The sequence below is a fragment of the Sminthopsis crassicaudata genome, chromosome 2, assembly GCF_048593235.1.
Source record: "Sminthopsis crassicaudata isolate SCR6 chromosome 2, ASM4859323v1, whole genome shotgun sequence".
Classification (NCBI taxonomy): Eukaryota; Metazoa; Chordata; class Mammalia; order Dasyuromorphia; family Dasyuridae; genus Sminthopsis; species Sminthopsis crassicaudata.
In genome coordinates, this window is record NC_133618.1 from 310562407 (window position 1) to 310590133 (window position 27727).

Here is a 27727-nt window from a genome sequence, read left to right on the forward strand (position 1 = left end):
CCCGGGAGCCGCCAGGTCCCCTCTGACCTCTTGTAGGGTTTTGCCTGTACCTCACAGAACTGCATGTCTCCCACTGTAGGAGACCCCCGAGCTAAGAGTCCGCTTAGTGGCGGTTAAAACAGCCTATGCTCACGTCCCTCCCTGGGGCAGGAGGATTAGTGGAGAGGAGCGAGCTACCCGCGGGACTTGAGGTCCGCCGGCTGGGGCTGCTGGCCAGAGGAGCCCGGGGACTTGAGAAACCCGAGGGCTACCTGCGGGGGTAGAGAGGTCCAAGGAGAGATGCGGGTCGAGAAACTGGCCGGCCCGAGTCCGGAAGAGGCACGCACGTGCACGAACCGGGATGGTCACCCTCGCACGCACGCACGGGCAGGCTCCCGTGCCCCTGGGCAGAGCCCGCATTATTCCGTGCAGAAGCGTGTAACACGCACGCACCCTTCTTCCTCCCCGACCCCCCGGCTCTCCTCCCTTCCCGCACCGCCCTCCCGCGCCCCCCGGAGAAGGCCGAAGGAAGAGGGACTCTCTCCGCCCGCCCTCCTTCGCCAGCACTGGTCCAATCTTTTCCACCCCCTCCCCCGCAATGAGGGAGGGGAGTGGAAAGCGGTGGAGGAGGAGGGGGGGCAGACTCGAGTGAGCCGAGCGAGAAGCAGTGAGGCGCCGGGGAGAGTGGAGGAGACGATGCCTCGGCTCCTCGGGAAAACTGGACTCCTCCTCCGCTTTGTCCTGCTCTCGCAGCTGCTCCCTGCCGGGAGGGCTCTGCCCCTGGGAAAGCTCCGAGGACCCGAATCCGGCCCCCCGGGGCCCCGGGACGGCAGCCGCTCCGAGCCAGCAGAGGTGAGAGCGCGGCGCGACACCCCTACGGGGCGGGGGCCAGGTGGGGGAACTCGGGAGCGTGCTCTGCCCGCCCACTCGCCCGCGGCTCGGGCGGCCCGGCCCCTGCTCAGCTCCCCCCCAGGTGCCCGGGCCATGCCCGCCGTCCGGGGAGCTGGGTGGCAGCAAGCTGACCCCGCCTCGGCGAGGGCGAGGGAGCCTGGGCACTGGCGGCAGGTAGCAGGTGGCCAGGGAAGACCGGTGAATCTCTGCCCTCCAAAAAAGGGGGCCGAGATTCCGGGCCCCTGGGCTCCCCAGTGCTCCCATGCACGGTGTGCTCCTCCCCGGAGAGTCCCCAACACGGGACAGAGCGAGCGGAGGGTCTTTGGCCAGACGGCTAAGAACTTCTGCTTCATTTTAGTAGCGAAACCAGGTCCTCGTGCCGTGTGAATTATTCCCTCAGCCACAGAGCTGGCTGGGGGAAAAATTAACTGGAGCCCAGACGAAGATGAATTCTTAAAAGTAACCCCAAATCAGTAGTCCCCTCTGAAAGGGGGCACGTGCTACTTTGTCTATGTAGGCGTGCCTTCCGTAAGTTCTTGTAGGCCTACCCAGCGCTTTGCGCACAGTGGAACTCTTAATAGATGCTTGTAAAATGAAATGAATTGAAGAGGGCATTTGTACTTTCTGAAGTCCAGATAGACTGAATCTTTAGCCTACAGTCTCCTTCTTAGGGAAGTCCCGGGATTTGCCAGCAAATAATAAGCCGGTTTGTGATGGAAACATGAATCGTGTTCCTTAGGTCAAGTACAAGTCTATTAGACTAGGAACTGAATAACAAACGATCCCCCAGTTCGGAGAGAAAAATGCACTGCATGGTTCAGGAACCTCAGAGGTCAACTAGTGTGACCCTCTCTTTTTACAAATGATAAAACGGGCTCAGGGAGGTTAAGGTCACACAGGTAGAAAGTGTCAGAGGCAGATCCTCCAATGCCACAATCGATGTACTCTTTCTCCTGTACCGCACTAAGACGTCCTATCAGGAAAACTGGTGTACCAGTATCAACGTTATATGATGACCCACTATAATGGACTTGGTTTTATTCGGCAATGAGGTGGCTCAAGGCAATTCCCAATAGACTTGGGATGGAAGGTGTCATTTGCACCCAGAGACTGAACTATGAAGATTGAATGTGGATCAAAGGAGAATATTTTCACTTTTTGTCGTTGTTGTTGTTTACTTGGTATTTTCTTTCTCCTCATTTTTTTTTTTTTTTTTGTCTTTTCATCTGATTTTTCTTGCCCAGCATGAAGGAAATATTCTTTTAGAAGAATTGCACAAGTTTCACCTATATTGAATTGCTTGCTGTCTTGTGGGAGAGAGGTAAAAGAGGAGAAACATTTAGGGCGCAAGATTTTGCAGAAGTGAATGCTGAAAACTATCTTTTCATATATTTGTCTTTTTTTTTTTCTTTTTTCCTGAAAGCTGCCCCCTTTTCATATATTTGGAAAAATAAAATGTTTTTAAAAAGAAAGAAGGGGGTCGCTAGGTGGCCCAGCGGATAGAGCACCAGCCCTGAAGTCAGGAGGACCTGAGTTCAAATCTGGTCTCAGTCACTTAACACTTCCCAGCTGTGTGACCCTGGGCAAGTCACTTAACCCCAATTGCCTCAGCAAAAAAGAAAAGAAAAGAAAACAAATGTATTTAGATAAGGAAAGACAAAGGTAGGGACAGTGGTATATGTGGGCAGATTCCCACTGTAGTGAAAAAAAAAAACAACACAAAACCAATTAAACAAAATTGGACTGGACTACCTTGAGAAGTTGTGAGTTTCCCACTATCGCCAGATATCACCAGATACTTTCAGGTAGAGTTAAGATGATCCTTTATACAGATGGGATTTATGATCCTTTCCAGTTTGCAATTTCTATGATGTTTTCTTATATTCTCTTGAACTCACTTCCCTTAGTATCTCTTGTCTAACTTTGTCTCTGTCTCTCCAGAATGGAGAGAGTTCAAATTTGAGAACTGGACTCTTGGAAATTCTGCCTAGTAGCCTGGCATGATGGGAATTTCCTGAAGAAATTATCCAATCCATATGTAGAGAAATCCTTCCCTTTGCTTCTCTATTATAAACTTAAACCAAGTTTTGGGGAGGCATAAAGGCAGTTGTGACTCACAGAAGTCAGAGGAAGCAGGGAGTTGAGCTAACAGCTATGGAAGGGAATATGGGAGGAGGAGTTTGAAACAAATATCTATTAAGCATCTACTGTGTGCCAGGCTCAGGCAGCCAGAGCAAAGAGAATAGAGTGCTGGCCCTAGAGTCAAGAAGACTCATCTACCTAAATTCAAATCTGCTCTCAGATACTTCCTAGCTGTGTGACCCTGGGCAAATCACTTCTCTCTGTTTGCCTCAGTTTCCTCATCTGTAAAATGATCTGGAAAAGGAAATGGGAAATCACTTCAGTGTCTTTGCCGAGAAAACCCCAAAGAGAGTCAAACACCTGAAAATGACTGGATAATTTACCAACTAGTTTGCTAAGCACTTTGGAAATATCTCATTTAATCCTCACAACAACCTTTCTGGTAGATGGTGTCCAATAACCAAGAGTAGAATCTTAAAACTGAAATTTTTGTTTTTGTATGAGTTGGGTCTTCTGTATGGGAGATGGCACTGGTAGTAAAAATGAATTCATTAGCATTTGTTTCTACTCAGCATAAATTGATCTTCTGTCCCTCCTTCCTCTGGCACCTATCCTAGGTTTTAGGCGCTCTTCGGGTATCAATGAATACCAATGTTGCATAGGAGATGAGTATCCTATTCATATTTGTGGACTGCTTGTTGGTGACTTAATTAGTAAAAGTTTTTGAACATCTACTATTTTATCATTTGCCACTGGGCACTGTGAGGGGCTTGGAACTGTTAATTCCTGCTCTCGAGGAATTTAGAATTTCCTTGGGGAGATAAAGCACAATATAGTCTTCCTTCTCTCTCACCTTTCATAACCAAGCAGATACAAAATCTCTTTAACACCTCATAAACAGCTCTCATTTCTATAATCCCTCTTCTCAATTCTAATTACTACTCCTTTCCTTCGACAGACCCTCATCATAGTAAGTCCTTGATGAATGTTTGTTAATTGAATATCAAGCACCTGAAATAATTTAATAATATGAATAATTCTGCCTGTCTTTCCTCTCTTCCCTCTCCAGTCTATCCTTCACACAATGATCAGAATAATCCTTCTTATGCATAGATCTGGTCATCTAGTTGAAAGTAGATGTATAGTACAGGGCTAGAGCACAGGAAAACCTGAGTTCAAATCTAGCCTCAGATATGCTTTAGCTTTGTGACCTTGGGCAAAGCACGTCATCTCTATTAGTCCCAGGGGATAATAATAGCTCCTAAAGGGGATAATAATAGCTCTCAGGGTTGTTATGAGAATCAAATGAGGAAATATTTGTAAAGTGCTTAGCATAGAACCTGGCACTATACAAATGCTTTCTTGTTTTTAGTCATTTCTCTGCCCAGAAATCTTAATTGGTTTCTAGCAAATAAAACTCAAGTGATGTTTAAGGCACTCCACTTTGGCACTATCTTTCCTTTCCACCATTATTGCACATGACAGTTATCCCTTCTGTAACATGATGTCCCCTCCACTCCCTCTCACTCATGGAAATCTAGAAAATTCACATAAAAGTTTTTGGCCCTTCCTTCACAGCAGAGAAGTCTGGATTAATGTGGTATTAAGAGAAAATATGATAAAATTTTAAAAAATATGATGATGCATAAATATATGATAAAATGATGTTAATATAAAATATGATAAGATAAAAATATAAGATATGTTGATATTATGCCATGCCATACTTATATTTATTCATTTCTGAGTTTGTAAACTCTTTCTGTGTCTTCTGCTGGCCTTTGTGTGTCATCTGCAGTTTCTACAAAACTCTTCAAACAACCCTTTCTTATGTCAATATGGAAACCTAGATGGGGAAAGTCAAGATGTGGAAAAAATAACTAATTGCTTTTGTGTCATTTACACTCCAGCCAAATTGTACTACTCAGTCTCCCAAACATCTCCTGCACTCCCGTGCTTCCATACATTTACAATACCAACCTCTTTTGCCACAAAGCCTGTCCTGATTTCTTCAAGGACAATTCCCAATCAATAACAATTAAACCAAATAAACCAAGTAACGAGAAAAATCCCTGTGCACAAGGAGGAACCCTCCCAAGGTTTCATGGTAGTATGGAAATAAATATGACCAGACACATAGAGCACTGAATGTGACACATAGCAGGTTCTTAGAAAACTTGTGTTTATTGGTTGGTAGAATGCACATGGGTAAAGTATCCTTGTGGCCAGAGATATGCATAGCTCGGGCAATTTGTACCTCTGACACTACTGGGCCCCAGTGTTCACCGGTGAGGTCATGAGCTCCAAAGCTTGCTTTGGGATGGGAACATCCTCTGGGGTTCCATTCTTGCAGTCACGCAGCTCTCTGCTGGATATCTGCTGAGCTGCTCTCACCTTCTGAGCTTTGGCTTCTGTGCAACTTTTTCTGTTCCACCCGTTCCCTCTACTTCTCCTCCCCCCATTCCATTGACATTTGCTGGAATACATCTGCTATTCAGCCTCTCCCCCAAGGGTGTGTCTCAAGTGGGAGGAGCAGGCAGATTTTCTTACTATACAAATCATCTCAGGAGCAAAGCTAAAGCAGTTCAAATGAAATTGGGGATGCTGACAACCTTTGTCCGATTTTTGTATTAGCGATTAAAATCTTTGTGCTCCTTACACAAAAGACAAAAAAGGGCACATTTCCTATCCTCAAGGAGTTTGAGGGCTTCTGGATGAGAAACATTATAAATACACAAGTGAGCTTGATAGAAGATAGGATATAATGTGTTCAAAGAAGAGCTAGCCAGATGCTGTGAAAAATTTTGATCTTAACAGTAGTTCTGTGGAATGAAGTAGGCAGGACACAGGTGCTATCTCTATTTTAAAGATGAAAAAACAGACTTTGAATTGTTCAAAGTAAACTATATAAAGCTAGTCTAATTATTCTGTATTCTGAAAGCCAATAGGAAATTTTAAGGAAGTCCTCCACATTAAGGCAGTCTTCATAATAGACTATCATTATTCAGAAGACCTGAGTGTACAAGTAATAGTTTGGGAGTCCGCTGTTCTTCCCCCCCTCCCCCAAGATATCAGCATTTAATCATGGCCTTCACATCTGAATCTTCTTGCGTTTTCCCCCAAGCCTGGCCACGAGTCACTCACCGAGTCATCTCAGAGCCAGCAAAATTTAAGCTCATAGGGACAGCGTTGGAAAGGAACTCAAAGCCATTTGGTCCTGGCCTCTCCGTTTACAGATGAGGAAAGAAGGGCAGGCGGGCAAAGTGATTTGGCCAAAAGAACATGCCTTTGCTCATCCACCTTTCTCTGAACCCAGCTGAAACTTATCTATCCTTCAAAGCAAAGCTCATGTTACACCTCCCTTGTGAGGCTTTCCCTGGACAGAATGGCCCCCAGTGAACTCTTCTCTGAGTTCTTGGAGTACTTACTGTGAAAGTACTATATACTCCCTCAGACTATTATTCTTTTGCATGCCCTTAATTTGTTTTATTTCTCTCACTGTGTTGTAAGTTCTTGAAGGCAGAGACGGATCTTTCACTTTACTCCCCAAGAAGTACTCTGATCCAGTGGAGCTCCTGGCTGTTCCACAAAAGAGACATTCCGTCTCGACTCCAGGCATTTTCTCTGGCCATCCCTCATGCCTTGGAATGCTCTCCCTTCTTCATTCTGTCTGTGACCTCCCTGACTTCCTTTAAGACTCAACTAAAAATCTATCTTGTATAGAAAGCCTTCCCTACAACCTTTTAACTCTGGCTCTTTTCCTCTTTTGGTTATTTCCTGCTTATCCTATAGCCTTCTTTCCTATATTTGTATCCATGTTGTGCCCACCCTTCCACTGTAAGCTCCTGGAAGTCAGAGTCTGTCTTTTGCCTCTTGGTATCCCTAGTACTTAGCACAATATCTGGTATATAATAAAACTTAACAAACGTTTATTGATTGTTGATATTATTGATTGATGAGGAGGATTGTGAAATATTAGAACCAGCTATCCTGGATCATCTAAAGGAATTGGCCTAGTGTAAAGCTATGTTCACTGTAGAAATATATATATATATATATATATATATATATATATATATATATATATATATATATACACATATATAATAAATAAAAATTAATAATACGATGAATCTGTCCAGGATGGTAAGCTAACGGTAGAGAATTGGACTGACTTCTGTGAGCCTGTCTAAAGGAGCCTGAGGTTGTTTTGATTCTGTTTCTGGCATTTGAAGAGTTTAGATCAGCTAACCATCTTCTTCCCCATTAGCTAATACTTTGCTAGATAGAGGTAACATATACATAGTCTAATAATAATGACTATTGTTGTTATTATCACTACAAATATTTACAAAGTACTTACTATGTGCCAGATACTGTGGTAAGTAAACACTTTTCAAATATTGTCTCATTTGTTTTTCATAGCAATCCTTAAAGTAGGTACAATATTATCAGAGTTTAAATAACTTGCTCAGGGTCACATAGTTAGAAAGTGTCTGAGGCCAAAGGTCTTTCTGACTCCAGATCCTGTGTTCTTATCACTGTCTTACCTACCCTCTAAAAGAGCTCCTGTCCCCAAAGTAGATGGCAGCATTTTTGCTGAACAGATAGAAATACAAGATTCCTGTTCCATCCTTTTATCTAAGTACCTTTGGTCTCTAAGCTTCTAGCTGAAATGACTTCATTCTGAGTCTTTCTACTCCTTTCTCCTTCTCAGCTGAATGCTTCAGCAGCTTTAGACTTTTCAGAAGATTATTTCATCTTCTGAAATCAAATACAATCATAGATTGACTTTGTTCCATTGTTAAGAGCGATTATTATTTAGTCTTTATAAATGCTCTTTTCTTGATAAAGATACTGAAGTGTTTTGCTATTTCCTCTATTTCCTTTTCTAATTGATCCAGGTATGATTTAATTTATTATTATTAATTACATTTATTCCTCACATTACTTGTGAAGTAAGTGCAGTTATTATCCCCATGCTTTAATGTAATGGTTTTTTCTAAGGCATTTCTTTATTTCATTTTTTTTGGCAAGACAATTGGGGTTAAGTGACTTGCCCAGGGTCACACAGCTAGGAAGTGCTGGATTTGAACTGAGGTCCTCCTGACTCTAGCACCAGTGCTCTATCCACTACGCCATCTGGCTGCCCATCATCCCCATTTTTTAGTTGAGAAAACTGAGGCAAACAGAATTTAAGTAGCTTGTCCAGCATCACACAGCTGGGAAGTATCTGAAGCTGAATTCAAATCAGTCTTTCTGACTCCAAGTCTAGTGCTTTATTTGATGAACCACATAACTGTGGGGATGCAGCATGGTGTAAGGGGGACAACATAGGATTTAGAATCAGACCTGTGTTTGAATGCTACCTTGGCTTCTTATGAGCTGTGTGACCATGGATAAATCTCTTGGTCAGAATGGTTGCAGAGATAATCTAATTTAACCCCCATATATTCCCGATGAAGAAATTGAAATCCAGAGCAGCAAAGTGACATATTTAAGTCACAGGAGTAGTAAGTAGCATAGGCAACATGCTATTTATCTGCTTTCCTCAAGAAAGTTTTCTTAATTGAATTAAATTGAATCTGACCCCGCTTCCTCATCTGCAATATGGGGATGAGTATAATATGTGCTGTTATACAGAATTATTGTGAGGAACAAAGCGAGATGGGGATCATTGTATTTATGATTCTTTACAAAGATTTGTTGTAAGGACGATACATATACAAGGTATATGTAAGTTGGACAGCTACATTGGATAGAGTCTTGAATCTGCAGTCAGGAAGATCTGAGTTTAAAAGTGGCCTCAGAGATTTACTAGCTGCGTGACCCTGGGCAAGTCACCGAACACTGTTTGCTTTAGTTTCCCTATCTGTAAAATAATCTGGAGAGGGAAATGGGAATCCATTCCAGTATTAGCCAGGACTATTATATTATATTATATATCATATAACATAGCTAAGACTTATATATATATATATATGTATATATATAAAAACACATCTATATTATAGCTAGAACTTATATAATGCTTTAAGGTTTACAAAAACCTTATATTATAGCTAGGACTTATATAATGGCTTAAGGTTTACAAGAACTTTACAAATATTCTCTCATTTGATCCTCACAACAACCCTGAAAGATAGATATTATTATTGTCCCCATTTCACAGATGAGGAAATGGAGGCAGACAGAGGTAAAGTGACATAATAAGTGTCTGAGTAAGAGACCTTCCCAATTGCAGGCTCAGTGCTCTCCCATGCTGTCTGTCAATGTATGACTGTAAGGGAGAACTCCTTTTTCTGGGGTGGGGACCAGGAGGCAAAATTAGGATCCCAGATGCCAGTCCTGGTATTGAGGGTGAAATCTGAACTGAGCTTTGCTTTTCCTACCCCCTACCTTAGTCAGCTGTAATTGCCCAGACCCCTAGGAAGCCTGATCTTAGGGAAGAAGTATTTGAATCCCGTTGGATTCCAGGGGGCATCTGCTAGGCCCCTAGAATTTGAGGCCTTTCTTCTTCCCTCACTAGCTTCTGTCAATTTGGGCAACAGCCTAGGGAGAAGTTGGAGTGGAGAGGAAGGGAGGAGTCAGAGTTGCTCAAGAACAGGGGGAGGGGAGGGGAGGATGCCTGGGAGTGTTGGTTTAGCAGTTGGGGTTGTTGGGCCCCCCTATGCCAAGTTCATAGTTCCTAAAGCAGAAGTGAGTGGAAGTGGGGCTAATGAGAGGGTTAAGGCTGGAATAAGTTAACAACAACTCTGCTCACTTAATGCATTAAAGATTATGGCTAACGTGCTTACACAATATTAACTGGGAACATGTGGCCTAGGGGTGGGGTGATTCAAGCCAGGCTCCAAGCAGGAGAGGATATATGTGAGGCTCTTCACCACAGATTATCATACGCACACATCAAGCCAAATATAGAGCTGTATAACTGTGTGGGTGAGTGAGTTTGGATGCATTTAGGTGAATGAATGTGGGAGTCTTCTATACATTTACACAATCATTTTTGGGGAGACCTATAATTTCTCTAATAAAGAGAATTCTCCGTAAGGAAACTCCTCTGCCAGCTGACTCCTTAAGGAGCTGCCTCGAGGGATTTGTTTGAGGGTCACACAATCAGTATGAGTCAGACCAGAGTTGAAACCAAGGCCTTCTTGCTTGGGTACAAACCACCCCCTCCACCGACAAGTTAGAGAGCTATCTATCCCAAGCTTGAAGAGTTCCCCTGGAGAAAGGGGTAGAAGAGAAAAGTCTGTCCAGAGGCCGCAAAGGCGGCCGGAGCAGGTACAGTGAGTATTGCTTAGAGCTTGGACAGACATCAGAGATGCCAAGATCATCCACTGCGTCCCAGGCCTTCACCAGACATCTTGATTTTTATCTTGTCTCTGGATTTGAAAGACTGAAAGGAGGAACCAGTGAGGCTGTGCAATTCTGCCTTGCTTAAATCCAACGCACCAGTAATTTAAGACATTATCTGTGACGTTATTGATCCTTTTCAGAAAGGAAGGATGAAGAATGACAAAAGCTCTGTATCCACTAAACCATGCTACCTTTCCCATGTGATGTCATCTAAAATTCAGTAGAGTTAAAAAATGTTGAGAATGTATTGGCGTTGCCCTCCAAGCCAAGAAGACCTGAAGCCAGATCCAGCCCCCAACACTGACACTTAATTGGCTGAGCATCTTGTGTAAATCACCTAATACATCACAGATCTAGGCACTACAAGTTTCCAAGAGGGTGCCAAATTACGTCAACAGAAGGAATTTCTTCATCTTGGATTTCCCTTTGTATCCTCGAAAGGAATTGCAAAAGCATCCGTCACCACAAACGAGCCGGTGAATCCATGAATGAGCACCTGTGTGATAGGATACATGTCCTAATGTGTACATAGTGGGGTTCTGGTCGGTCGGAGGTTCTTCCAGCTGTAGGCAAAACTTTCTCAGAGAGGAGATTCTTAGATTTCTTTGAGTTAGGGAGAAACATGAAGTTACATCGAAGGCTCAGTGAGGAGTGACTGGATCACAGGTTATTAATCTTCTGGTTTTTATGGAAGGGGCAGGAAGGAGATTCAAGGCACGGACTGTTGCTTTCTAAGGGCATGAGAGCCTGGTACTGCCTTTCTGTGCCCCTACTGCTCTCAAAGCCCCATCAATAACGTGGGAAGAGGGTCACTTCCCTACCCATCAAGGTATGAGTGCACCCAAGTGTCCCTGAGCATTGGACAGCAACGCCCAGAGCGGTCAGAGCCAGTGAAAAGGCCAGAGGGCATTTCCCTGAAGGACGGTGTCTTCCTCTTCACCTGGGTCTCTAAGAGTCTGCACCCTTGCAAGTAAGTAACCTTGTATCATCTGTGGGCTTAAGCTATTCACACAGGTAAGAGCACGCTAGCAACTTACAGGCTTATTTATGCAGGTCCTTATTCAGGGAATAGAAATACTGAAAAAATGCACCTTATGTTGCTATGGGAGGGAAGCCTTCTGGCCCTGGGCCCAACTGACTGGAGAGAAGAATTTCCCCAAATTCTTTTAACTGGAGTTGAGATTACGCCTGTGAAAGGCTGTTCCTGAGGGAAGTAGAGAGACCTCTGCTGGGATTCACTGGAAACACATGCTGGGAAGCACTGAAGTCTTAACATGGTGACACTATTCAAAACTTAACAAACACCAAATAAAATGGACAGCTTTATATTCATAATAGAGCAGAAAAAATAAGTTCATGTTTCTACTAAATTCAGCCTGATTTTCCTTTTATAGTATATATTAAATTCAATATGTAACTTTCAAAGCTGTCCTTGTCTGTGCTTCTTTTTGACTTGCCTTTTTTCTCTGCATTTAAAAAAATGCCTCTTTTCTTTCATTTTTTTTTACTCATTTTATTCTATATTATTTCATTTAATCTTCTTAGATTTTTTGAAAGTATCCATTTTGTAATTTCTGATAGAGCAATATTCTTTTTTTTTTTAATTTTATTTTTTATTCATTTTTCCAAATTATCCCCTCCCTCCTTCCACTCCCCCCCCCATGGTAGGTAATCCCATACATTTTACATGTGTTACAATATAACCTAGATACAATATACGTGTGTAAATACCATTTTCTTGTTGCACATTAATTATTAGCTTCCGAAGGTATAAGTAACCTGGGTAGATAGACAGTAGTGCTAACAATTTACATTCACTTCCCAGTGTTCCTTCTCTGGGTGTAGTTGTTTCTGTCCATCATTGATCAACTGGAAGTGAGTTGGATCTTCTTTATGTTGAAGATATCCACTTCCATCAGAATACATCCTCATACAGTACTGTTGTTGAAGTGTACAGCGATCTTCTGGTTCTGCTCATTTCACTCAGCATCAGTTGATGTAAGTCTCTCCAAACCTCTCTGTATTCCTCCTGCTGGTCATTTCTTACAGAGCAATAATATTCCATAACCTTCATATACCACAATTTACCCAACCATTCTCCAACTGATGGACATCCATTCAACTTCCAGTTTCTAGTAGAGCAATATTCTTTAATATTATTTAATTTAACAATATTATTATGAGGCAGGAGGGAGCCATGTTACTAAGGGTTTCAAATGCCACATAGAGAATTTACGTTTGATCCTTATTTTTTTTGGATTTGGATGACACAATAAAATCTATACTTTAGGAAAATCAATTTGACAGGTGAGTGGGGAGGATGGCCTGAAAAGAGGAAAGACTTAAGGTAGGCAATCCAACCAGCAGACTACTGCAAGGGTTAAAGTATGAAATGATAAAGGGCTTGAATCAAGATGATAGCATTGTCTTAAGATATATACTATGCTATATGTGTATATATAGATGCACATTTATATATATACATATATATATATATATATAACACACACATACACACATATATACATACATATGTGGAATGTTACAAAAGTAAAATCAGTAGAACTTAGCAACAAAGTTGATATGAGGGTGGTTAGAGAGCATGAGGAATCAAGGAAGGCATTGTGTAAGCCTGAATAACTGGGAGGATGGTGGTTCCTCTGACAGGAATAAGGAAGTTTGTAAGAAGAAGATTGGGGGGGTAACAGATTTAACTTTGGACATGTTAAGTTTAAGATGTCTATGGGACACACTGTTCAAGATATCCAGTTATTACTTGAAGATGTGAATCTGGAGATTAGGAAACAGATTTGAGAATCATTATCATGAAGAGAATAATTGAATCCATAGATGTTATGGGCCAGAACTCTGAAACAAGGATTCTTACAAGGTGTTAACTCAGTGGAATTGATGAGACAAAGGTTATCTAGTTTAACATGATGCTTAATAGTTCTCTAAGTTCAGTATGATTGATTTACTCCTACAACAAATAATGGTTTCCTAGTGATATAATGATTGGTTTATATTCAATGTAGAGCATATAAACTGGGAGCCTCAACCAGAGAAGACAAAGGACTGGGGGCAGGAGCTCAAGTTCTCTGAGCCAAGGAGAGAGATTCATCCCATCTTCGGTCAGGCTCCTGGGGGCTCTCCTGGGGGACCGAGAGAGATTCATTCACTTCATCTCACACCACTGTGGTGGCAGGCCTGTCCTCCTTAGCTTCTCCAGTGAAACCAAGACTCTGGAAGGCCTCCAAGAAAGCTAGCTGGGCTCCAGGCAAGGAAACTAGATTGTGAAGGAGATAACAAAGGATTTGGACTTTAACACCTGGCTATTCTCATGGTGATTACTCTGCTGAAAAGAAGGCTGCTCCAAGACCTCCAGAAAACCAAACGAGAACATTACACAAGGAAACTGATATGATAACCCAGATAAATAATATATAGGAAAAAAGTAAAGAGGGTCAGAAACACTGTTAACAGATTTGAGCTGGACAGTGAGTGGAGAGGAAACAGACACACCTGTTTTGGCCAACTTTCTCGAAGAGTTTAACCACAAAATGGAGGAGAGATAAGGCATGATACCTCAAAGATGGATGGCTCAAGTGAGCATTTTTTGAAGATAAGAGATTGGGGCAGCCCTGATATAGGGAGAGATTGAAAATAGTGAAGGAGTAGGGATGATAGAAAGGACAATTGCCGGAAAAGACATGGTGGAATTGGATCCCTTGTACATATAGCTGAGGGGAACTTTGGCAAGAAATGACCACTTCTTTATATGAGATAGGATGAAGGAAGAAAGGGTGATATAAGACATCTGAAAATTCCTTCGCCATCTTTTTTTCATGGCCCTTTTCCAGATCATACCCTCTAAACTCAGGTGATCCTCATGGTTCAGCCCTGAGTCCTTCTCTCTTTTCCCTCTATATTACTTCATTTGGTGATCTCATCGGCTCACTTGGATTTAATTTCCATCTCTGTGCTGATGATTCTCACATCTGCCTATTCTGTGCCAAATTCTTTGCTGATCTTCAAAGACCTGTTGAACATCTTACTCTGAATGTCCAGTAAATATCTTAAACTCAATATGCCTAAATCTCAATTCATTCTCTTTCCCCCCAAAATTTTCCTCATTTACCATATCTGTCATTGTAGAAGGCAACATCATCCTCCCAGAGCCATAGGGTTGCAACGTAGGAGTCATCCTGAATTCCTCACTATTCCATACTCTGCCCCATCCAGTTTCATGCCAAGACTTAGTTCCCTTTACATTTTTGGGGGTGATGGAGAACCATTGAAGTCTACTGAATAAGGGAGAAGGGGGTGGTTATGGTCAGACTTGTGCCTTAGGAAATTCACTTTAAGGGCTGAATGAAGTGGGGAGAGACTTGAGGCAGATAGACCTAGCAGCAAGCTTGTTGTAATAGTCCAGACGTAAGGGTCACACAAAATTTCAAGGAGTCATTTTAAGTTTTATCTTCTCGCTAGAGCTCTGATAAACTGTGCCATTATCATGTTATTTTGAGTCAGCTAGGTAGCACAACGATAGAGTGTTGATATGGAGTCAGGAACACTTGAATTTGGATCCTACCACAGTGACTTACTAGCTGGGTGATTCTCAGCAAGCCACTTGATCTCTTTCACGTACAATGGGGATGATATTAGCACCTACTTCGCATATTATAAGGATCAGTGGAGAACTGCTAACTATTATTGTTTATATGGACTCCCTGTGAAGTTTCTGGATAGAAATGCCTTGGAACTAGTCTGACGAATAGATAAATGTCTTGAAATAACAAAAATAAGGTGGCATTCGATGGGGAAGTAGGGATAAGAACTGGGGAATTAATATCAGAAATTATGAAGAAGACAACACCCAACAACTATGAAGTGTTCAGGTAAAATGACAGAATGCCAAGGATTAAAAAGGGGGAATTAGAGAAGAAATCAGCTAAGATTCTTTTTCTGATAGTGAGTATTGCTTATTCTAGATGATCCAGGTCCCTCTGAGATTTGATGCTTCTGTGGTATGTGAGTGAGAAGAGAAATAGGAGAAGATTGGGGCAGCTAGGTGGCGCAGTGGATAGAGCACCAGCCCTGAATTCAGGAGGACCCGAGTTCAAATCTGGTCTCAGACACTTAACACTTCCTAGCTGTGTGACCCTGGGCAAGTCACTTAACCCCAGCCTCAAAAAAAAAAAAAAAAAAAAAAAAAAAAGAAAAGAAAAGAGAAATAGGAGAAGATGATAAAAGAGAAGATAAGGGAGAACAAGGAAGAGAAGGGATAGTTTTGTGGGAGAGAGAAAAGAGATGGGATAGAGGTATGGAAAGGAGAAGAAAGGATGAAGATATAGGGAAAAAGAAAAAATGGAATGGGAATGTAGAAAGAGAGAATTGGGTATTGGAGAAGGGAAGAGAGATGGATTGGTATGGGAGGGATCGAGAAAGATGGAATAGGATGGGAAGGAAAGAGCTGTTGTGATGTGCTGGGTAAAGGGGATGAGATGGAGGCTGTTGGAATAGAATGGTGATGGAGGGATGGGAATGGAGAGGATCAAAATAGGATTGGGGTAGGGAGGAAAGAGATAGGATAGAGTAAATATTGGGGAAAAGAGGGGAAAAAAATAAAAAGTTCCTAACCTAGCTTGTCTCCTCCCATAATTATTCACCTTGTCCAACAAGCTAAATAGCTCTGGGGTTCAGTTTCTTCTACTTCAAATACTCATTTTGTATACACAGTAAACTGAGGAGCAGCTATGGACAGTTCACTCTAGGGGTGCTGGTGGCTGTGATGAGTAGCTGTGTTTAGGAAGGTACTGATTCCAAGGATCAGACAATGAATAGCACTGAGAGCTACTCAGCCATCCCATCTCCTTGTACCCTTTCTCAAATCCTCTTCCTCCTCAGCAGTTCTGAGAACTCCTAGTGAGAACAGAGGAACAAATTGGTTGTGATCTTTTGGAAGTAAAAATAATGGTGTAGTGGAAAGGATACTGGACAGGGAGCAATATGCCTGGGTTCTAGTTAAGACTGTGTCACTGTGTGACCCTGAGCAAGTCCTCCTATCTCACTGACCCTTAATATCTTCATCTGTGTCAGACTAGATAAACCTTAAACCCTTTTCCCAAATCTAATATTCTGTGGCTGATTGATTAATTTGTCACTAAAAGGAGACGTAGAAGAGTTTCTATTATATGTCAAGGCACTGTGCATGTCTACTGCCTCAGAAAACTTACTACTGAGATTAGAATAACATCTTGAAGTCAAGGGTAGTATCATTTTTACCTTTTCCATTTAGCACAATGGCTATACATATAGATAGATGATAGATGGATGGATGGATATATGTGTGTGTATATACATATCCATCCATCTGTTTTTCTATATCTACGCTTATATACATACAGATATATATTATATACGTAATACATATATATGAGTGAATTCTGAAAATCATTATCCCTTTCTCTAATACAGCTCCTTACAATTTTCAAAGCTTTTTCACATTCATTATTTGATTTAGTTCTCACAGAAATCCTTCAAAGTAGATACATATCCCCATTTTTACAGGCAGGGAAACCAAGGCTCAACGGCATTATAGAAATTACCCCAATCATCTAATGCACTAATAGTAGGGGCTAGGATTAGAATTTTGACCTCCTTATTTCAAATCTAGTGCTTTTATCACCACTTTGGCCAGCCATCACTGACTTTATTAAGACCTCTGCTCTTTAGGAAGAGTTCTTGATCCTCTTCCTGGATCCTTCATTCCTTCAGGTTCCTACCTCACCTAGTCCCATGTTACCCCCGGAAGAGGAAGTGCCATTGTCCTCCCAGACCAGGAACCGAGCTGGGCTACGACAACATAATCGCCGTGGTATATCCCAGTTTGTGACCCCAACCCATCAAGGCCCAAGGGATGTTGAACCCCCTACTACACAGGAAGCTTCTCCCTTCCTATTGGAACTGCAGAGCCTTCCAGGATTGGCTGATGTAGATCTCAGTGCTCAAAATCCCAACATCCAGGTGAGTATCTGAGAAGGTGGGTCAGAGAATGGAATGGAGGTCTAAGAGAATGCGGTAAAATAGGGGAGAAACTGAACTCATTTAGGACACAGAAAGGAAGAAGCGTTGGGTTTGTGGGTTTGTAAACTAGGGGCCATGACTCCAAATCTTGAATCCTGACTATCACCTGTGCAACCTTGGATGGGTCCTTCATTTCCCAGGGTCTCAAAGTCCTCATCTGTAAAATAAGAGTCTTGAGTCAGTGACCTCTAAGGTACCTTAGACCATATCCTGTGATATAGACCCCAGTGTCATCATTCAAATAGCTACCTCAGAGCTTTGAGGGTAATAAAACTCCAGAGAAAAGAGTGGAATCTTAAAAATTCTTTTCAAATTTCATCCTTATGATCAGTGTTTCTAGAAATGGAGGCTCGGGTCCTCTCCCTGTATGTTCCATACAAATGAGTTTTATTCAAGAATAAAGAATGTTATAATAATTCACATATATATGATACGTTAAGTTTTGCAAAAGGCTTTTTTTCACAACATTCATATCAGATAAGTAATCCCATTTTTACTATACCCACTTTAGAGTTGAGGAAATTGAGGCTTAGAGATGTTGATTGACTTCCTAGGGTCACAAGACTAGTTGGGACCCAAGACTAAAACCCAGGTCTCCTGACTCCAAATCCAGTACTCATGTTACTACTCAGGTCTGCCTCAAACTATAAACACTTGAAAATGTAATTTGTTCCTTAAATTGGGAAAACTTGGGAACTGAACAGTTTGGGGCCATTTTTAATTTTTATTCCAAAGTGTTTACTAGCTCCTATTTACTGTCACAAGTAAGGAAGACTGTAGAGGAACAGAAAACCCTGTGAATCCTTAGTTCTTCCAGTCCCAGAGTAAAGGCCCAGACAGGTTCTGTTTCTTTTATTTTCCTTTAGAAAGGCAGTGTTCAGAATATGGAAATATGTTTAGAAGAATTGCACGTATTTAACCTATGCTGGATTGCTTGCTATCTTGGGGAAGTGGGAGGAGAGGGAGAAAAATTTGGAACATAAGGTTTTGCAAAGGTGAATGTGGAGAAAGAATAAAGGAAGTGTCAATTCCAGTGCATGCTGCATGGAGAAGAATGCAGACTTTGTTTCCCCATCAGTCCCACACTCAGCATGGCTGGCAGGGAGAAAGGTTTAGGAAGTGTGGCTTGTGCATTTAGCTCTTTTTGGGTTGGCTAGATCTTGACACGAGGAAGAACATCAAGGGGAGAGTGACTTAGATAAAGTAGATTCTAATTTTGGTTAATTCCTAACCATGACCTGAAAACCCCAGAAGCTGCACTATCCATGCATTACGATGAAAGGGATAGGATATCTAAAGTTTCTTCCAAATTTCAACTCTTTGATCAGTGCTTCTAGAAATGGTAGGCAAAAATCCCACAGCCTAATATAATAATAATAATAAAATAATTTAATAACATAATACATTTATATAATATTATTATTCCAGATTATGCTGTACTATAATTGTCATAATATACATATACAACCACATATAATTGTAACTGTATTTTACTATGTATGTTATAAATGTCAAATATCATATTATACTGCATCATAATATTATTGCTGTCCATTACTTTTATAATCCCTTCATTAGCACAGTAGACAGAAAGAAAACTAGATGGGAAGTTAGAAGCCTGGGTTTGAATCCTGGTTTAACCACCTACTTCCCTTTCTGATTTGTAAAATAAATGGGTTTGACTAGATGATCTCTGAGGTCCCTAAAGTCGGGGAATCTCCTTTTTTTCCCTTATAATTATGGCCCCTAAGAGAGGAGGAGCCGGCAGTATTAGAATCTGTATTTTGCAGAGGAGGGAATGTTGGCCCAGAGCAGCAGTGTTTTTCTCTAGGTCACACAGTTTGTTAGTGGCAGGGTTGTAACTAGAACCCCAGCTGTCTCCCAGACTCAGGCTATTTCAGTTAGATTGTGTTGGCCTTTATCCTGGACTGCGCTCCCAACAGATGAAACATTAAGGCATTCCCCATTTGCCCTGAGAAGGTTCATTATTTCCCAAGCCCTAGGGGTTAGATAAAAGCAGTGAGGCTGAAAACTCTCCCTACCCCTCACCTTTAAAGGTTAAAGGGAAACCTGCCATTTGTTCCCCTTTCTCTGCTCCTTGTTCCCTCTTGCTGGGACTGAGAAGAGGGAGGTGAGATGGAAAAGCACCAGGCTTAGTTCAGGATGCCTGGGTTCTAATCCTGGCTCAACTACCAAGCAGCTATATGATCTTAGTTAAGGCTAACTATGAACATCAATTTCCCCATTCGTAAAATGGGAATAGTAATATCAAATTACATTTGCCTAGCACTTTAAGCTTCACAGAGAGCTGTTTTTAAGGCATGATAATAATAGTCAGAGCTAGCATTTATATAGTAGTTTACAGATTGGACAGCTAGGTTCTAATTAGTGAAAATAACAATCCTGTGAAGAGTCAGATGTTGTGGAATTCACACTTTTCACATTTGCAATTATGTCAAAATATGGTCATTGGTTTCAGTCCAATGAAAATATGCAGTGAAAATCAAATAATACACTTCAAATAATAAACCACTTCCCAGGATTCATCATTCACACTAGTTGGGATTCTCACAATCACTCTGGGAGGTAGGAGTATTATCTTGCATTTTACAAATGAGGGAACTAGGGAAGACAGAGATTCTGTGTCTTTCCCAGGGTCATATAGTCAGTAGGTGTCCAAGATGGGACATGTTTTTTTGCAGATGAGGAAACTGAGCCTTCGAGAAGAAAGAGAAGCTAACTGTGCACTGGTAACCCCCTGAATATACCATACTCCAGGGAGAAAAATAATAATATTACCTTGATTGATAATATCTCATTAATATGCACTTTCTTCCTTTTATTTTCACCACAATAATTTTGAAGAAAGCAAGTTGCTAAAGTAGAAAGAATGCCAGATTTAGAGCTACAGAAAATGAGTTCAAATTCTAACTGCCACTTACTACTGCCAGGCAGAGAGGCAGCATGGCTTAGTGAATAAAGAATTGATGTTTGAGTCAGGAAGAATTAGGTTCAACTCTCACCTCTAGGTAATTCTCAAACACTCTTGAGTTGTCAAAATTGCCTGTATTCAGTGGTAGAAGGAGTGCCTTCATCCCGAGGATCTTACACCAGTGAAATTTCAGATCATTCGATCAACAAGCATTTATTTAGCTCCTAATGTGTGTCAGGTACTGTGTTAAATGCTGGGGATACAAAGAAAGAGAAAAGGCAGCGCCTGTTTTCTAGGAGTTCACAATCTAAAGGACAAGAGAGACAACACACAAAGACATATATGCAAACACATTACATATAGAACAAATAGGAAATAATTAAAGAGGGAAGGAGCTAGAGTTAAGAAGGGTTGGAAGAAGCTTTCTGGAGATGATGTGATTTTATTTGGGACTTAACGGGAGCCAGGAAAGCTCACTAGGTAGAATGGAAGGAGAGCATTCCAGGTATGAGGGATGATGGCCCCCAGTGTCTTGTTCATGGAACAGCTGGGAAGCCAGGGCATTGGAGAACAGGTAGTGAGGAGTAAGGTGCAACAAGAGTGGAAAGATAGGAAGGTGCTCAGGCTTTGAATGCCAAAGAGGATTATTTGATTCTGGAGGACATAAGGGAGTCAGTGTAAACACACACACACACACACACACACACAACAATGGGGAAAAAAATCTTCCAAGCATCATTCTAGGCAATCCTTTCTCGGCTGAAGTCTCCTCATTTGGAAAATGAAAGGATTGAACTAGGTGACATTCTAAGCTCAAAATCTGTGATCCTGCAGGAATCTTGCCTTCTTTTGGGGTCTCTGTGAGGTGCAAATGAGATTCTGTGTCTGAAAGTGTTTTGTAAACTGTAAAGTACTATACCATTGCTGTTGTTGTGGACAGAAGTGGCAGTTTTGCTGCTGAGATCTCCCTGACTGCCCAACCTGGCATCCCCCCCACCCAGGTGACCATTGAGGTGGTAGATGACCTGCAGGCTGAGATGGAGATGGACTTGTTGACAGAAACCAGTGATTACTGGTCCTTGGGCTCCCCCAGCTGGCTCCCTGCCAAAGAGCTCTTCTGGCCTCTGTTCTGGGGCTACACAGAGGGTGAGGAGGGAGGATCTGGGCCCCAGCCTGAGGGGAAAGCCCTCAGAGAGGAAGAGGGAAAGGAGGACAGTGAGGAAGACTATGCCACAGAATACGAGGAGGAAGAGGAGGAAGACGAAGAACCCATGCTGAGTGGAGTGGGAAGCAGCTGGAATCAGAGATGGCCAACACCAAAGACCTGGGATTTCATGGAGAAATATAACTATGGTGAGTACACGGGGCGCTGGGGGCTGTGGATCGCGTTACAAGAGGGGGAGCGAGGGCCAGGAGAGAGAGCATAGTGTCATAGGAAAATGACAGAGCTGGAGAGAAACCTCTTCATGTGGTTGGGCATAAAATAATAATAATAATAATAATTCATTTGATGAAATGATTATTGATTTCACATGAATCTATGATCTGTGGGATCTTAGGGAAGTCACTTAACCTGACTTGGCAGTTTCCTTTTTTGTAAAATGAGGGAATTGAATTACATGAATCTGGTTCTATAATCTTTCCACCAAGCCAGATCAAAGGACCTCTGTCCCATGGCAGATAGTATCAAGAGTAAGAGAAAGGGAACAGACCAGTTATCAAGAACTTCTGGATGAAATAACTTCCTGGAACCTTCTCTACATCTTACTATCTTAGAGAGTTATCTAGAGTATTGAAATATTAAATGACTTGACCAGGGTCACACTGCCATGTGTGTCAGAGGTGGGGCTTGATCGCCGACTCTCTATCCCCAACACCATCAGTGTCAAAACTGGATCCAAGGGCCGCACGATGCTTCTGAGTGGGACCCCAAACTGAATTAAAATGTAATTGGGAAATAGCTAACAAAATAAATAAAAATACAATGAAACATATAATATTATACTTTAAAACTGAATCAGTATGTGTCTGCACAGATCCTTAGCAGAGGACCCTGTTTGAATTCAAGTTTGATCCCACTGCTCTACACCATGAGGGGAGTAGGAGGCAACTGGCACTAGAGGTGGCCTCTCTCTTTAAGAGCTGCAAAGGCTAAAAAAATAAAACCTTCAACTGTTGGCTGACCTTCTGGTGGTGAGCTTCCTATCCAAAGGGAGTAATTTGTTCAAGGCCATGAAGTCATTGGCAAAGGTAGGACCAGAATCAATCAGTAAACAGGCATTTATTAAAGACTTCCTCTGCCAGGCACAATGCTAAGGGCGAGAGATATAAAGAAAAAAACAATTCCTACTTTTAAGAAGATTACAGTTAGTGGAGTCCATATGTGACCAATGAGATCTTATCTTTGAGCAGGTAAGCAGGAAAATTTTCTAGACCTTCAAATTTACCTAATTAACTGAACAAGTGAATTTAGAACCATCCATCATCCATTTTCTGTATTAGGCATCCACTACTATATGTGCCAGACAGAGCTGCTGACTAGCTTCATTCAAGATATGAATGATATAGGGTTCTCATAAGAGAGCCTGGGACAAGACCTCTGTGGACCCCAGCCAATTGCATTTGTAGGAAGCTTAGTTATAATGAAAAAATATTATTTTACAAAGGATTTCAAATCTTTACTATAATATATACAGCTTATCTCAAAATAAAATACCTACATGCATGGAGAATAGAATTTTCTGGCATTGAGAATATGTGCATTTATTTATTTAGTAGTTTTTATTTACAAGATATATGCATGGGTAATTTTACAGGATTGACAATTGCCAAACCTTTTCTAATTTTTCCCCTCCTTCCCCACCCCCCAGATGGCAGGTTGACCAATACATGTTAAATATGTTAAAGTATAAATTAAATACAATATATGTATAGATTCCAAACAGTTGTTTTATGTGCATTTATTTTTTTAAAAATACTACAAAGTGTCTCTCTTTCCCCATTCTTGCCTTCATGTCCTAAGCAGCTGCTTGCTTAGTCTAGCCCTTATCTCAGCTGGGTCTCTCATATTCTTCTTTTTCTGTTCTTAGATTATGAGGTGGAAGAAGAATGGAGCCCCTGGTCCTCTTGCAGTGTCACCTGCAGCAGCGGTACCCAGAAAAGGACCCGCTCCTGTGGCTACGCCTGCACAGCCACAGAGTCTCGAATGTGTGAATTGCCTCGATGCCCTGGTGAGAGTGTGGGTCCTATAAAGGCTGAAGTTGGTATGGATGAGCTTAGGAGCTAAATGTCCTAGAGAATTGAGTGTTCTGTGTTTATTATTATTATTATTTTGTGAGGCAATTGGGGTTAAGTGATTTGTACCACATAGCTGTTCTGTGTTTAAATGGCAGTAAGTAATGGTTTGGGGGCATGAGGATGTGTTAGAGAAGGAAAACAATCCCGTATTAGGTTCAAGGATTCCTAGGCTTAGACTGAGTCCCATTGACCTTCCCAGTGATCTGTGGAAATAGCAAAAGATCCTACCTAAACTACTCAGATTATACACCACTGACTGTTAGCTTTCAGGTATAGTTTCAGTGTTATTCATTCCCTGACTCCAGTCCCAAAGTTTGCCTCTCCAACTCACTGTGTCTTCAATGTTGAGGAATAGGGTTAAGGACTTGAAAGTATGGGGGACTTGGGGTGGAGAGAGTCACTGCTTTGTACTGATTTTCATTCTTTTTAAAGGAACAGAAAGCAAAATGGGCTTTCCCAGTGAGGATTGGTTGCCTGAAGTGCACAATGACACTCAAATGCTTGGCTCAGGTCAGTACAGAGTTTAGCCTGGAGCTTGGGGAATTGGGATGGTGGTAGGGATGGGGCAGGGAATGGAGGGATAGGGATAGAATCATTTAACTGTGAAACTTCACATGGATAAGAAATCGCTCTCCTCACTCAAATAATAATGTAGCAGTCCTCTCTGATAAGGCTTGGGCTGGTCACAAAGACCCTTGGAGTTATACTTCTTCCCAGTCTGGGAATAGGAGAAGTAATTCACATTTATATAGCATTTTAAAGTTTAAACACTTTACTTGCATAACCCTATGAGATTATTATCATTGCTTTACAGATGAGGAAACTGAGGCACAGAGAAGTTATATGACTTAAGGTCACACAGATATCAGGTTTTAGAGACAGTGTTCTTGAAGGCAACTAGATAGTTCAGTGGAGAGAGCAGTGAGCCTGGAGTAAGGAAAACCCAAGTTCTAATCCAGTCTCTACTACTCATTAGCTGTTTGACTCCAGGCAAGTCACTTAACCTCCATTTGCCTTAATTTAGTTGTGAAGGAAATGGCAAATCATTCTAATATCTTTTCCAAGAAAATCCCATACAGGGTCACAAAGAATCAGATATTACTAAACAGTAATGTTGGCTCTCACCTCTTCAGAGGCAGCATGGAATAGTGAGTAGAACCTTGGACTGGGGGCAGGCAAATAGAGACTTATTATCTCTCTTTATGGACACATTATTTAAACTCTCTGAGCTTCAGTTTCCTCCTTAAAACAGAGATATAAACTAGCTAGTTTTTGAGGTCTCTTCCGGCTGTAAATCTGATTCTTTGAACTTAAATGTTATTTGGTCCAACCCTTTATCAAAAGCATGAATCACATACCATCTGACAGACTTTTCTTATGATCTTCTGTACCAGTGACCAAACACAGTTGTTTTTCAGGCAATCCATCCTATCTACAGCAGCCCTAATTAATAGAATATGTGGCCATACCTGGCTTTCTAAGCCAGACATTTCTCATTCTACTAAGTTTTTTCTTCCCTTGAAGAAAGAACTAAGAGTCTCAGGTTAACCATTCATTACTCTTCCTACCCAGCTAACCAAGTAAGGGGAAGCCTAACAGAATTCTGTATGATCAAGTGAAAAGGGATGAGGGGACTACAAACTGATCCTCTGAGACGCTCAATCTCCTCCTTTGTATCCGAGGGCAAAGTCATTCTTGCCTTGAGGTGCCAGATGTTATTTTAGGGAACACTTAGTGACTTGAGAGGTGGGGAGATGGTGCTGTCTGCTAATAGATATTATCAGCAAATTTCAAATATATGACCTTTACTTGTATTGACTTAGTTAAAAAAAAAAGAAAGAAAAAGGAAAGCACCCTGAATTACAAGGACAGTGAGATAGTTAATGGATTGCCACACTTTGTTCTTTCCAAGGTGAGAAGTTCCCCTCCCAGATTGATTCTTGACCATCTTATGCCTTAATTCTTTCCTGATCTTTAACAACTGACTGGGCATTGCCTTGAACAAACTGAGACCTGAAAAAGACCATAATTTAACAGGAACAGTGTCTTCCACTGTATCTATCACAGTCATCTTGTCACTTGATTACAATGATTCTGGAGGGGAAAGTGAGGCTATTAACTCTGCACAGCTCTGCCTCATCTAAAGCCATTTTCACTTTGCACTTTTACTTGACAATTTACTTGTAAGTTAGGACATCACCTTCCTGATGTCATTGGTTCTCTTTGAAAATGAAGGATGAACAACAATTTTTCAAGGAGTTTTCTGAGACTAGAGAATTTGGGTTCAAAATTTGACTCTGATGCTTGCTATCTGTGGGAGTTAATTTTTTTCCCTGAGCCTCAGTTTCCTCATCTGTAAAATAAGCAGGTTGTATCTGATGGCTTTGATCCCCAGCTCTGTGATCCTCTGAGTTATGTAATCCTCAACCCAATTCAGTAGGGAAGTCAACAGGGCCTGGTCCCATTTGTTAGATTAGGAAACTAAGCCCAGAGATTTTATCTCTATCACAAAAGTAAAGTGGCCAAAGTGAGATTGAACCTTAGCTCTTTTAATGACTGGCTGTGTGGGATATGGCACCTCCTTCTCTCCCAGAATTCCTTTTTTTGTGTGTGTATGGGGGGGATATATGTATATATATTCCTTTTTTTGTGGGGGATACTTCCTAAGGTATATGTATAGTGTGTGTGTGTGTGTGTGTGTGTGTGTGTGTGTATATACATAAATATATGAAATTCCCAGTGCAGGCATCAAATCTAGTCTCCCTTCCAAATAATTAGAGCTACTAAAAAATGAATGCAAGTTAATATGCTCCCTGATGTTGGAGGTATTCAAGCCTGGACTGCTTGATTAGAGTGATGACAGTAATGCTCCAGGTAAAATAAACTGGGCAGATAACCTGTGGAGGTTCATGCTGTCTCTGTAACTTTCCCTAAAGGGGCCACGTTGCTATGATGATCCTGAGAGGAAGGATAGTCTTTCCCTAGCTCTAGCTCCAGCTCCAGGAGCTTTGTATGGCCCCCTTCCTCCTGAGGAGTTTGAGGAGCAGGGTGAGGAGAAAGGAGTGTTTCCCACTAGAGTTTGCCCTTTTGACCTCTTAAACCAATTCCACTCCCAGAGTCACTCAGACAGCAATTAGGGAAAAAGGCCTTTTTAGGGCTTAGAAATTTTTACAAAGGTAAGCTCTCATTGTCAAGTTCACAATATTACTGGATGCTTTGAACAGGAAAAGAAGGGAATGGTTGTATCCTACTTACTCATTCATTTTTTCTTGACCACCATTGAATATTGACTATGCTAAGTAGTCAATCTGGATTCCCTTCCTTCCCTTGACGTAGATGTAGATAGCTGTGAAAAGTGGCTGAACTGCAAGAGTGACTTCCTGGCTAAATACATGAGCAAGATGCTGACCGACCTGCCCAGCTGCCCCTGTGCTTACCCTCTGGAGGCCGTGTACAGTGCTGTGAGCCTTCCAGATGAGCAACAAGGTAGAAGCTTCCGCTGGAGGGATGCAAGCGGTCCCAAGGAACACCTGGACGTCTATCAGCCGACTGCCCGCTTCTGCCTGCGCTCCCTCCTCTCTTTGGACAGTACCACGCTGGCTGCCCAGCACTGCTGCTATGATGAGGGCAGCCGGCTCCTGACTCGTGGTAAGGGGGCTGGTGCCCCGGACCTCATCAGCACAGACTTCTCCCCAGAGCTGCACTTCAAGGTGGACACACTGCCTTGGATCCTGTGCAAAGGGGACTGGAGCCGCTATCATGTGGCGCGGCCCCCAAACAACGGGCGAGCCTGTGCTGACAACCCACCTGAGGAGGAATACCTGGCCCAGTTGCAGGAGGCCAGAGAGTATTAACCAAAGGATCAGGGAGGCCCAAATGTGGAGAATGGAATGGAGGCTTGGCTTTGTCTCTGGTGGCTGGGCCAGAGCAGTGAGTGGGGTCCTGTTGGCTGCTCCCTAGGAATATCTGGAAAAGGGCAGGGTAAGAACACCTCATAATTGGGGTATCTGTACCAAGCTGCTCAATGGGGGAGGGTTTTTCTGGGTGTCTCTGACCCTTGCACGTTTTCTCCCAGTTTAGTGGAGTGAAAAGTCTCCCTTC

General features: G+C 42.0%; 1 protein-coding gene across 1 annotated transcript; it reads left to right on the top strand.

The window, feature by feature from the left end:
* Positions 1 to 162: 162 nt before the first annotated feature.
* ISM2 (isthmin 2) lies at positions 163 to 27602 on the top strand. The gene is made up of 6 exons (XM_074289891.1): positions 163 to 831; positions 17089 to 17337; positions 21331 to 21682; positions 23419 to 23559; positions 24059 to 24136; positions 26963 to 27602. Exons 1-6 carry the CDS (start codon positions 280 to 282, stop codon positions 27478 to 27480), a joined length of 1890 nt encoding a protein of 629 aa, XP_074145992.1. The 5' UTR covers positions 163 to 279; the 3' UTR covers positions 27481 to 27602.
* The last annotated feature ends 125 nt before the right edge of the window (positions 27603 to 27727 follow it).

Coding starts and splice junctions, on each gene's coding strand:
- ISM2 (XM_074289891.1), top strand. CDS start 280: ATGCGGGTCGAGAAACTGGCCGGCCCGAGTCCGGAAGAGGCACGCACG. Junction 832..17,088: donor GCCGCTCCGAGCCAGCAGAG/GTGAGAGCGCGG, acceptor TCATTCCTTCAG/GTTCCTACCTCACCTAGTCC. Junction 23,560..24,058: donor TGAATTGCCTCGATGCCCTG/GTGAGAGTGTGG, acceptor TTCTTTTTAAAG/GAACAGAAAGCAAAATGGGC.